Here is a 13,015-nt window from a genome sequence, read left to right on the forward strand (position 1 = left end):
AATTTCCAAACACTAAAGCAAAAGAGTTCAGACTCCTTTGTGTTGTGGTTCATAAAAGCCAACCTTAAATCAATGCAATCTATGCAGCGAACATGGCATTAAGGATAGATATCCAACTTTTAGCACATTCCAAAATCCAGCAAGAAAAAAAAACAATTCTTCCACATTAGTTTTCAGTTGCTAGAGAAAACTTGCAGTAAAAATAAATTTGCTATTACAGTGCTTTTAATACGGTCCTTTTGGCATGTAATTAATTTCTGTTAACAAGCTGTAGCTCATTTCTTGCACGCTCACATGCATTTTAATGGAGAAACTGTGTCCTAGCCAACAGCTTTCCAGGCCATTCCCACCAGGTGAGCAGACACAAATCCCTGGGAGTTGCTTTAGCAATGCTGTTCTATTCTTTTGTAAGGAATCTGAGCCTCCATACAGGCTGAGAAGAATCCAGCAGCCATGAAGAAGCCCCAGGCTGAGAGAGGGTCCCAGCTCTGGCTGCAGCAGCACACAGAGATTTCCAGGGCTGGGCAGAAGCGAAGGCAGGAGGCTCAGGCAGCTCCTGGAACACCTGAGGAGGCAGCAGCTGCTGTGGCTTTTCTGGGCTTTCATTGCCCAAAGGCATGGACAGATCCCCTTTTGTGGGGACACTCCCACAAGCACAGCATCAGGTTTGGTTGAACTGCTGACAGTTATTCAGACTGACTCAGAATAAGCCACACACCAGCAATTATTTAGAATCCAGCCTGTCCCGAGTTTTCTTCCTCAATAGATTCAAGCTTCAATAAATTCCAGCTCAAGTTACATAGGACACTTGAGTTTAACCTCATTAAAAATGCATTTCCCTGTACAGAATTTGGGTAGAAAATAGGTAGACAGTGGGCTTAACTCATGGGAAATAGCTCTTGACAATGCAAATGACATTGTGCGATAGAAAGCTACTTTTTTTTTTTAAAAAAAGGTATTTCACATCACTGCCACTTTCATTTATTATGAAGAACAGGAACATGTTAACATCACAAAAGCATATTTCAGTTTATAATTTAAATTAAAAAAAAAAAAAGAATAATTGCCCAATTAGGTTGGAAGTGTTTTATTACTTCTTTGAAACCATCTGCCATGATAAAATGTCAAAAGCACCGGTCAAGACAGAAATAAATAACACGATCTCATGTTAGAGAGAAAGTTGCAAATACAGTATATTAAATTATAGCCATTTGCTGCTTCACACCAAGTGATGCAGACAGCATGAGGGAGACAGTAGTTTTACTCACGATCATTGAAAGATCTATCACCAGAACAGGGGAGCTGCACACCCAACACAAGCCTCATTCTTCCTTTCACCAATTTACTTCATGAATTCCATGAAGAGTTTGAACTGGCAGTTTTGGTGGTTCAACATCCCCTTTCTCTAGAGGTAACAAGAGTGGTACAAAGCTTTTCATAAGCCCCACAAAAAGCCAAGGCTTTCATGTTTTTGCAGTCTTTGCTTTAGGTCCATCCCTGAAAATGGTCAGTTTAAAGCCACGTCTCACATCCTCTTTAGCACAGAGTGAAGAAACTCAGGGCAGGCAACAGATGCAACTTCAGTATCATAGTGTTTTGAAACTGCACTTCTGGGGCTTGGAGCAGAGCATCTCTGCAGCTCTACGGGGAGCATTTGTATCAGTCAAAGAATGAAGGAAGTTACAGTCCCTTTGGGGAAATAAAAAAACAACCAAACATATAAAAAGCAATATTAAAAATATTAAGACAAGGCCTCTACAATTGCACAACACTTCAGGCCTGAATTAAATTAAGAGTATTCTATTACTTATATGTTGCCTTAATTTCTGTTGTACGGCCTGCAGCAAAGTTTTCCACTGAAAAAAGCAGTGAAAACCCCAAATTCTCCACTGAAGGCCTTCTAACATGTCACTTGCATGACACCTCTCATGGTCAGTAAAAGACCACAAACACGTCCTCTCCCAGGCAGACATCTGAAAGAGAATTTTCTGTCAGGGAAAATGGATGTAGTATCTACTGTAGTGAAGCTACTCCTTCTACAAAAATCATAATCCATATGGACAAATGCATTGTAAAATAAACAAGTTATACAGCAGCTACAGTATGAAACATCCAAGACCCACTGCAGCAGGCCAGAGAGATTCTCTTTTTGGGTTTCTACTCCATTTTTTCAGCTTAACTTCACTGCTTTAATGTATTGTCTGTACTTTAGCTAAAAAAATAATGCATGAAAAAAATATATGATCATCCCAATGAAGGAAAATCATTCCCATGATTACTCAAGCTCAGAAAAAATTTTAATTAACTAAACATGTTAAATTATGCCAGTGATTACATCTTGTTATTTACAAGATCAAGTACCACTGATTCTTAGTAATGGTGTAGTATCTAAATTAAGATCACAGGGGTTGGATTATGTTCTGATTACTAAAAGTTTTTCTTTTTAGCTGCCTATCCAGTTCTTTGGAGTTTTTGAGTCTGGAAGAATGGGCATTCAATCAAACAATTTTGTGTCTCAACAAATTTTACATCAAGATCAATTTTGATATCCAGTCCCATTGAATCAGCAACATGGTTTAAACTTGAAGCCTGTAACAAGTATGACATAAGAATACAGAAGACAACATATTTTTGTTCACAGTAACACACTAATTACTGTAGTAACTGGTAAACTTCAATTTTTAATTATTCTTAAGCACTGTGTTTCAAAATACCTCTGCATAGAGCACCAATTTTTTTTGTATGGGAGGATCAAATTTCCTGACATTTCCATAAAATCCTTACAAACACCTCACAGACCACCAAACTTGTACTTTGAAGAATTCTACAGAAACATTGCACAGACGTTGTACCACAAGGGCTCATACATTCAAAGGCAGCTTTCTGGAGTGCAGGTCCATCCATTCACATTGGGAAAAAAGTTCACAGAAACTCCAAAAATGAGAAAATGAAGCGAAACCTAGTGTGACTTTACACCAATAAGAACAACAATAAGGACAATTACTATAACAAACAAAATTAAAATAACGAGCATCTTCCGATTCTTCTTTTGATATTGCTCTGCCTGTAAAACAGAGAGGAAAGAGTTAATAATTAGATTTCTGCAAGGCTGAAGTACAGACTCTTGTTTAGTGTAAGTGTAATATATTGCAGGCAATTCCCACAAAATAACTCTGATCTGCACCAGAAGCTCCAGGGAAGGTAAATGTGCACTGAAGTCACATCCACCCATGTTAAAGATTCAGTTTGCTGAGATAATATTCCTGTATCATGTTTGAAGGACATTAAAATTCACAACAAAATTCCTTTTTTAATAGGCACATTTGTTGTACCTTGTCAGCTGTATTTTCATTTAATTTCAATTACAACTGAAAGCTTTATTTTTGAGTTGGTTCTCAAGTTTTCTGCTTCATTCTTTCTTTCTTCTAACCATATTTTCTCATCCCTCTCCTCCTTTTTGCAGGGGAATTAATAGCATAGAACATAGAGGAAACTCTCCAAAAGCCAAATGAAAGTCTATTAATAGAAGCTAAACAAAACAAAGCTTGTATTTTGTTTTTAATTAATAAGCCTTCAAAATAAAACCAAAACAAAATGACCACAAAACTCTGATCTGCTGAAATCTATGTTTTTAAAACTTTTCAGGTGTTCATAGCAAAAGCTTCACATTAAAGCAAGAGGTTGGACCTAACATCTAACAAGTGTCAGATGGTAAGAGAAAACATTAATAATTATTCTATCTGCTCACATGATTGAGATAATGTTTTCAAACTAAAATCTGCAGTGAGGTACCCAATAACCAGCCCTATTCTCAAGTGCCTGGCTTTTCAAAGAGAGAAGGAATTGCAGACAGGTCCCACCAGGTCAGCAATATAAATATCAAAGCACATTGGTTGGATGCCCAGAAAGTCTTTTAAGAAATCAACTCGAGGCATCAAGCATGACATTAACAGAAGTTACATGGGAAGCTCCTCCTACAGTACAGCTGGACATTCCACACTGTACAGAAGGGACTTCTAAAAGGGACAACGTCCAACTGAAAACTGAATAACTTAATAGCTATTTAATTAGAAAAGCTTATTAGATATGCAAAATGGCTTAAGTATCCCATCAGCTTACCTTATGAAGTTGTTTTAGACCCTCTTCAGTTTTCATACATGACTGTTCAATATTATAGTCAATTCTATCTAGAACTGTTCCCTAAATAAAATGGAGAAAACAAGCACCAAATTGAACCTAAATGAACTTCATAAAGCAAATGTTATCATAAGCAGCAGAGTAATTAACAACACTCACAGCAAACAGCTCATGAGCTATGTAAACAATGAACTTTTACAGAACTAGTTGGGACTTCATTAAGCAACTTCCTTGCTCAGTTCCTAATAACAGCTCTGTCACCATCTCACATCACATCCCTTATAATCATCTTAATTCCAGACCAGGTGCTTTTGGCTGACAAATTCAACAGAAACTGATCTCTGGGAGAAATAACCAAGTGAACTTTGGCTTTCTATGTTTTTTAAGTCTAACCCACATCACCAGTTGATTTTTTATTAATTTTCATTAACTCAACTTGTGGCAGATTTCAAGCAGAGAAAACCTGAGCAGGAAGAAGTAAATTAGGAAAAGTGAGTCTGGAAGCCTTCACACTACATGGAATGTCCCATTTCTCACTAACACTGTGCTGTCCATGTACCTGTTCTACTATCATTGCTCCCAGGTCCCTAAATATTTCGTTGAGATCAGAGATTGACTGCACAATCTGGCGGATTTCTCGTTCTCTCTCTTCCACCATCAGTGTGTTTTGCTCCACCAATGCCAGTTGGTCATCTGTAAAACCCTGTTGAAATGGAAGATTTACATGTTGAATTAATATGAAAGACGTGGAAATAATTAAAATCATAAAAAGATTTCATAACTCAGATACTTACAATCTGAGAAGAGAAAATGCAATTCATATTGAATTTGTGTAATAACAACTTACTCTATCATAAAGTGTATCATCCTCCCCATCATCCATCAGTGGGACTGAGGTGTCAAAGAAGTGTTTGGACCTTTCTTCTCTATTTTTCATACCTGTAAAAGACAAACTATGTTTGAGCATGATATTTAAGCACACTATAATCAGGGTAAGGTCTAAAGAAAATCTGGGTAGTAAATGACATAAATCACAATATTTAAATTTTAACTGTCAGGCTTACTATTTGACAAAAGCATAACAAATTCAACCAGACTTGCAAGACTAATTAAATCAGTGATTTTTTAAGTTGTTATGTTCTATGAAGTAAAAAAAATTAGGAAAGTTAAGAGCCTTAAAGTGTGATCACTCCAGGCTATTTTGTAAGAAATTCTTTTGGGAACAATCCTTGTCTGAACTGTGATCTTCAGTTCCACCTGTGCCATTTATACCACAGGAGGAAGAAATATCACTGTTAAATTTAAAAATACAGTTTTTGTGGGTTTCTTTCAAGATTTAAAAAATCTGTCTCAGCTTAAAATAGAATAGAACAAAATTTTACTTTTAAACAGAAATGATTGCACTTCTAATCTGTTTATGGATGCAGAATTTTAATTTATCACAGACTAGCTCTTGAGCTTTATCCATCACAGCCTGCCCTCTCCAGCAGGTATCATGGCTGAAGGCCAGTGGCTGCTTCACCAGTGTAACAGATGCAGCTCTGCAATCACAATTTGAGATGTAAAATGCATTAAAATTTTGGATAGATGAAATCTGGTTTTGTTGAGACGCTCAACCATGACATTTCTTCTTTAGCAACAAGAAATGAAGTAGAACAAAGCAGTTTGAACATGGGCTGTGAACCACAAACTCTCCAGTTCCAACCTCTAGGTTAGCCCTGTGTGCATCACTTAACCCTTCTGTGCTTCAGCTTTCCCAACCAAGAAAATAAGCACAGCTCAGTGAGTGCTTTCCACAGGAGGGGCCCATGCATTACTGTTCCATCTCTTATGCTTACGTTTGAGATAGTCAGACTGTGCATGCCTAAAGTTGGTGGAGAGGTCCTGAAGGGACTGTGCTAAGGAAGACACTACATTCCTGAGAACACGTGCTTCTTGTTCTGTACACGTTCGTGACCTGCTCTGCAACACCTGGACTGCTCTCTGACATCTGTGGAATAACTGAGAGAACAATTCCATTAGTGCTCAAACATACAGCAGCACACACTGTAAACAGCACGTTGCAAAAGTGCCACATTGAAGACTAGTATTTTGATTTCTACATTTTTTAAAGTAATTTTTAAAATTTGCCCTCTGCAATGTTTAAAAAGACATGGAAACAGAACACAAATGAACAAATAACTTTGAGCTAACAAGGTAGCAGAGTAGCACAACTCCCTCTGACCAAAGACATTTGCTTCATTAGAGTTAGCTGGACTGCAAGCCTCAGAACAGACATCTGCAGATACAGATTTCTCTGAAATAACCGTAAATTTGATTTGATAATCTCCCAATCCAGTTCCAAGCAGAAAATCAAACAGGTAAGGGAAAGAACAGGGAGGTTTAAGTGACTTGTTGGGAAGTTCAGAGCAGAGCCCAGGACTTCTGGCTCGCTCCAACACTGATCACAAAATAAATCCTTTGCTTAGAGCAACCGCTGCCTCATCCTAATGCATTAAAGATGTGCCAAACTGGAGGTTTAGGACCCAAAGCACTCTGTACCTGTGTGATCTCCTGGGTTGTTATTTCTATTGCCCGTTCCTCTTCACTGCTGTCATCCAGTGTGGGTCTGTTTAGATGTTTATCATGAAGACTGGCTAATTCTTTCATCTTCTGTTTAACCCTGGCAATATCATACTGAATCTAAAACAAAAAGCCCAACAGGAAGAAAGGGAATTAATTCATGCTTCAGGGGAAAAGGTTCTGACATATGTTAGACAAAAATCATTGAGAGAAATCTGTAACATAAAAGGCAGACCAAATATTATTAAAAGCCACATAAAAAGCTGACTAAGAAACTGAATACTCTTAATAGAATTTGAGTTTGCTGCTTTTTAAAATCTATTCATTAATCTTAGACAGGATTGCTGCTTTCAAATGTGCTTCATTAAGTTGGAATAATATTTTTATAATTATATGGCATCACAGCAAGAAGATTTAGCCAACTTCCAAAAAAATAAACGAAAATTCAGGTCACACCTTCAACTCTGACAGAAATTGAATAGCCTCAACTCAACAGCAGAAGTTAAACGCCGTGCTTTCAACCAAGTAATTAAAAATAAATCTGTAAGGATGATTATGATAGCAGTAAAAAGGAGACTAAGCATCTTTCTGCACAGTGGGTTCTGTCCACACAAACTGATGAGCCAACAAGTGTTCTGAGTGTACATTTAAAAGAAAGGATTTTCTGAAAGTCAAGAATAGCTTCACACTCCAAATACTGGAAAAGGTTTTCAATTGGATGCTTCCAGAATCATTCCCTTGCATTTGTCCAAATATTTCCAAAACTTGCAAGGCATCTAGACTGCAGAGGCAGAAAAATTCTCCTGCTAGAAAACAATAACATTTCCTGTTTTCAAACACTGAACTGCTCATCTCCACCATTTTAGGGTCTATTCAACTGCACCCCTCACCAGCTTCAAACAAAAATTCAAACTAAAATTCTTATTTGAATCTTTGTTCTAATACTATTTCTGCTACGAAACTGACAGAATGTGAGTGACAACAGTAACAAATCCCTCCATGGGAAGTGCAGCTGGATGTGCCAGGGCACAGCACTCACCTCGTCTGCCCCATCCACCCATTTGGGAGGCAGGCGCTTCGTGACGCCGATGGCAGCCTCGGGATCCAGGCTGATCCCTGACACCAGGGCCATGCGGTCATCAGCCAGCTGCACAGGGAAAAGAGACAGCAAATTAGCTTGTGCTAATTAGATCCAACTCCTTGAGCATCAGAAAAAGTGCATCTATGCCTTCCCACAGAAATTAACCTCAGAGACGTGTTTGCTCGTGGTCGAACATCTCGTCTCCTGGTTTGGCGTGCTGTGCTAATGTCCCTCCCACTTCCTGCAGCATCTGAAAGTTTGGAGTTGCTCTTAGAATAATTTCTTAGCACATTTTCCAGGAGGAAAGGTGGCATTGCAGTGAGAATTTGTGTAACTCTCATGTTGGTACATTTCTATCAGACAACAATTCACAGCCCATGTTGCAGCATAGTTCATATTGGGCCTGGCAAGTTTGAAAATTGCATTTGGGAAAATCTCAGAAAAAACATTTATTATAACTGCTTGTTCTCAAATAATGCTATTCTGAAGAACTCTTGCAAACTGACATGCATCTCAAATGGTTAAATTACTCAGTTAGTGATCATTAAATTGTGCTAAACACAAATAGCCAAGGCAGTACTGCAGATGATCATCAATGATGCCACTTACAACATTAACTAATTATTTGGGAAAGCTTTCATACAAACACTTCCCTTCCTATTTTCTCCCAAATTTGTAATTCTCCTTTATCAGGCCTGGAAAGTTTTGTGCTTCCCTAGCCCATCCCTTTTTAAAAAACAATTTCCCTTCCTTCCTGAGCAACTCTTTCTTGAAAGCAATTTCTTTGTCCCTGACCTTATTTCCTGATCAATAAAGTTTGCATAATTTATGCACAGCATGAAGAATAGTTAATGGCTTCACTGTGCAAAGTCACTCTATCCCAGGTGCCCACCATAGTCAGACTGGTTCATACATTTATCTATTCACAATTTATAACATCACAAAATGCTTGATTTCTCTATGCAGCCTGTCCTTCTACAAAGACACTGCGAAGTGCACAGAGACTTCATCCTGTACAATGAAATTCTATAAACTAGCAGAATAAAGAAAGACTATTTTAGCTCACTGCTGTAGGCTTGATGCACCATGGCAGAATAAAATGTGAAAAACAATACCTCATCCAGCTCCTGAAGTGATTTGTGGATCCCATCAGCCCCATCCAGTTAGAGACAGCAAAAGATAAAAGGGGAAAAAGAGACATAGGACAGATATAGGGCATGGTCAGTTGAGAAAATACTGATTTATTTTTAAAGCATGATGGTTTACCAAGAACAAACAAACTGGCTTTAAAGACATGGTTAATCAATAAATACATCATGATATTGCATTCTAAGTCAGCATTTTGCTTAATACACCAACGTTTAATAAAACATTTCAGTTCCTTGGTAAACAGCAAGAACATAAGAGATCAAGTGCAGAGCTTGGTTTGTTCTACAAAGTAATTGCACCGTGAAGTTTCTAAATGCTGAAATGTCAGGCAGAAAAGCTGCAATAGAATCCAGTGAAGAATGACAGCAAGGGCAGCCTGACTGCAGCACTCAGTGGGTTTGGTTATGAGTGGAAGGGGCACAGAGAAGCTTTTGTAGGACATTTATTGACAAGCACCCCAGTTCTCACAGGATCAAAGACAGCAAAGGACAAAATGCAAAAGCAAATGTTCAGTCACTTCTGTACACACTTGAGCTGTGCTCTGCTTTCAGGGAACATTAACCCTGCAGGGATCTGAAAAAATACACAAGGACACGTGTCTGCACCTTCTGTTCATCAGTCCTTGCACTGGGGAGGGGATGAGTGAGCAAAAGGATATTTCACTCCCAGATTAACAAAGTCAGACCTAAAACTGCACAGAATCCTTGTGGTTTAACAAAGCAGCATCAGCTGGTGATCTCTTAGGAGATTCCCCAAGTTTTTGGAACAGGACTCCACTGTTAAAGATGCTGCTTTGATTGAGTTTAGGAATGAAATTCTTGCCAGAGTTCTCACAGCAAAGGATTTCTCAAGGGGAAAGCTGGAGATGAGCTAAGGGGAGCTGCAGTACTGTGGGCTGGAATTTGCCACCCTGGCCTGCTGGCACTCAGCAGCTCTGCCTGGGGCACCACCCCAGGGAAAGAAAGCTGCAGCTCTGACAGCAGCAGGCACCGAAAGGCAGGAGAGACAAACAGCTCACCCCAGCAGCCTCACGCTTCTGGCTGAGACAGATCTCCTGTGGGACTCTGAAATGCCCACCAGGGCCAAAAATGACTCCTTTCAGCCCTGCACAGATGGACAATTCCCAGTCTCTGAGAGCCTCCACTGCATTTGAGTGAGCAAAAACCTTCCATGAATGTTAACAAACACTGCAAATAAACATTTGATGCAGGTGCTAAATTATTGCACTGGCTGCTGAGTAAAGTGCAGTTTCATTGCTCAGGAGTAGCGAGTTCAAAATATCACTACTTTTGGTGGTATTTTAAAAATCTAAAACTTTTAAAAGAGATTCACTTTTTCTAGGTGATATTTTAAAAAAACCCAAGGATCTACAGAAGTGACATTAAAAAATTACCAAGGACTAAGTGCAGAGCCAAAGTACACATGTAAAATACAAATTACTGCTGACATTTCCTGTTCTGCAAACGCAATTTAATACACAGTTTATTAGACACAGGTGTAATAAAGTTAGCCACGAACAAAGACCATTGCCAGCAACAGGAAGCACTGCTTTTCCCAACAAAAATGCATTAATGTAAAGCTATTTAGAGTGATGAGACTGCCAGCAGGTATTTACTGGTGGCTATGAGAAATAAATGATGAGTTTAAACAGGAAGTGTGAAAACCTGAGCAGAGCTGAGCTGCCAAGCAGCCCATCACAGCCTGACTAGCTCAAAACCTAGAAAAAGTGACAGAAACTCCTCTGAGCCAGTAACTTTGGTAGTTTCTGGAAAGAGGAGTTACACTAGATTCTACTGACTCCCCTGTCTCACAGACGTGTTTGAGTCTTATTTGTATTTCGGGATAAATAGAAAGGGCAATGAACATCAGAGCAACTTATGGAGAATTTAAGCGATGGGACTAAACTACCCCAGTGCATTTAACAGTGCCCACAGCGAGGTGAATAGAAGAGTTCTGCTTTATGAATTTACTTCTTTTTGGAGGTGAGGAGGCATCAAACCCCTCCTGGCAGTGCTAACAGGACGCTGTTAGAACGGTGACTGATTTATAACGCGCGAAGGGAGCAGCGCACACAGATCTCTTCTATTCCCTTACCGTGAAGGAGTGGGAACGCAGGAATCCCCAGGGTGGGGAGGGACGGGCAGAGGGAGGAAGGTCAGGGAGCGGGGGGGGGTTGAGGAGAGGGCTCAGAGGAAGGGGGAACCGGGGCGGGTGAGAGGCCGGGGCACGGCACGGCCGCCCGGCAGCCCGGGGCGCGGCGAGTACAGAAGGATGAAGGGAGGAGACTCACCGCAGCGGCCATGCTACGTGAATTCAGAGGGCTGGAGGAGCCGAAACTACTCACTTGCTCGGCCAGCAGCTGCCGGCTCTGCACCGCGTTGTTCCGCAACAACAAGAACGCGTCCGTGAGACGCCGGGTGGCCATGGCCCCCCGCCCCGCCGGGCCCGAGCCCGGCCCGGGGCCCGCGGCAGACGCGGCGGCCGCCCCTCAGAGGGTCGGGGCGGAGACCCGTCAGAGGGCCGTGAGCAGGACCGCTCAGAGGGCCGGGGCCGGGACGCCCCTGGGCGGGACCGGGACCCCCCAGCCCGGGCCCCCGCGGCCGCCGGGCGCCGCCATCGCCCCGGCCCGCACCGGCACTTCCGCGTTGTGCAGCGCCCGCCGCCTTCCGGCCGCCCGCCCGCGCCGCTCCGCCCGGGACCGCGGCCGCGACAACAGAGTTCCGGTGCTCCGGGGGCCGGGGCAGCAACGCGCACCCGCGTGTCCATGTCCGTGTCCATGTCCATCCCAATGTCCATCCCAATGTCCATCCCAATGTCCGTGTCCATCCCCACGGCCGTGTCCGTGTCCATGTCCATCCCAATGTCCATCCCAATGTCCATCCCAATGTCCGTGTCCATCCCCACGGCCATGTCCGTCCCAATGTCCATCCCAATGTCCGTGTCCATCCCCACGGCCATGTCCATCCCAATGTCCATCCCAATGTCCATCCCAATGTCCGTGTCCATCCCCACGGCCATGTCCATCCCAATGTCCATCCCAATGTCTGTGTCCATCCCCACGGCCATGTCCGTGTCCATGTCTGTGTTCATATCCATCCACATGGTCATCCCAATGTTCGTGTCCATGTCTGTGTCCATCCCCACGTCCATCTCCATGTCCATGTTCATGTTCTTGTCCAGTCCATGCCCACATCCATCCCCTGTCCAGCTCCATGTCCATCTTCACATCCATCTCCATGTCCAGCCCCACATCAACCCCATGTTCATTCCCATGTCCATCCCCAGCCCATCCCCAGTCCAACCCTTCATCCATGCCCACATCCCATTAGGTTTTCCTCTTCTGAGTCCCTCCCACCCCTTCCTGGCCATTCCCTTTGCTTCCAGACAATTTTCTGTTTTCCAAACAATGACACGTGGCTTTTTTTTTTTTTTTCCCTGATCCCAAGCCATTTAAAACAACAATATGGTGCTTGACTTTTCAGAAGAGACTTTTCAACACGGTGACTGAAATGACTTTTCCCAGCTGCTCTGTCAGTCCCAGTGTGGGGCAGACGTGACACGAGGCTCCAGTGCATCCCATGCCTTTATTCCAGGGGACATCTGACAAATCCCCATGGAAACAGCAGTGGCCACTGCCCGGCACAGCCAGGATCATCAGGAGACTCCCTTGCTAAAGCCCTCAAAACACCCTCCCAAACCAGGCAGTATTTACACACGTGGTAGGAACAGGGACTGTAATCACAACCACGTTTTCTGCAAATGTTATCTCGTTTTATTGAACCGCCTGGGCAAACTTGTACCGGGAGAAATAGGGGGGAAAAAATTCCCTCTGCTATTGTAAGATATTTGGGGAGTTTTCTTGAGCAGCCCTTCTGCCTCAGCGGGAGAGACCTGAAACTTGGAATTTAGCAAGGAAATAAGCTCGAGCCACACAAGGCCTAACGCACGCATTTCATTCTTCGTGGTCTGGTGAAATCTGCTCTCACTTTGGCTGCCTGACAAAGGCTTTAAAATATATGTGTGTGCTTCATTTCTTCATGCTAATTTTTAATCTACTGTAACAATTTTTATACTATGAGAACAGCT

General features: G+C 42.0%; 1 protein-coding gene across 3 annotated transcripts; it reads right to left on the reverse strand.

Moving 5' to 3' along the window:
• Window positions 1-965: 965 nt before the first annotated feature.
• STX16 (syntaxin 16) lies at window positions 966-11,536 on the reverse strand. 3 transcript variants are annotated; one of them, XM_053993030.1, is made up of 8 exons: window positions 11,274-11,536; window positions 7,739-7,846; window positions 6,679-6,819; window positions 5,976-6,138; window positions 4,985-5,076; window positions 4,697-4,840; window positions 4,120-4,200; window positions 966-3,064 (listed from the first exon to the last, which is right to left on the reverse strand). In XM_053993030.1, exons 1-8 carry the CDS (start codon window positions 11,352-11,354, stop codon window positions 2,960-2,962), a joined length of 915 nt encoding a protein of 304 aa, XP_053849005.1. In that variant the 5' UTR covers window positions 11,355-11,536; the 3' UTR covers window positions 966-2,959. The 3 variants fall into 3 exon arrangements, with proteins under 3 accessions (XP_053849005.1, XP_053849004.1, XP_053849006.1); XM_053993029.1 differs by having other exon boundaries at window positions 11,220-11,536; XM_053993031.1 differs by lacking the exon at window positions 11,274-11,536 and adding an exon at window positions 8,896-8,914.
• Between the last annotated feature and the right edge of the window lie 1,479 nt (window positions 11,537-13,015).

This window comes from Vidua macroura, chromosome 17 (genome assembly GCF_024509145.1).
Source record: "Vidua macroura isolate BioBank_ID:100142 chromosome 17, ASM2450914v1, whole genome shotgun sequence".
In the NCBI taxonomy this organism is placed as follows: Eukaryota; Metazoa; Chordata; class Aves; order Passeriformes; family Viduidae; genus Vidua; species Vidua macroura.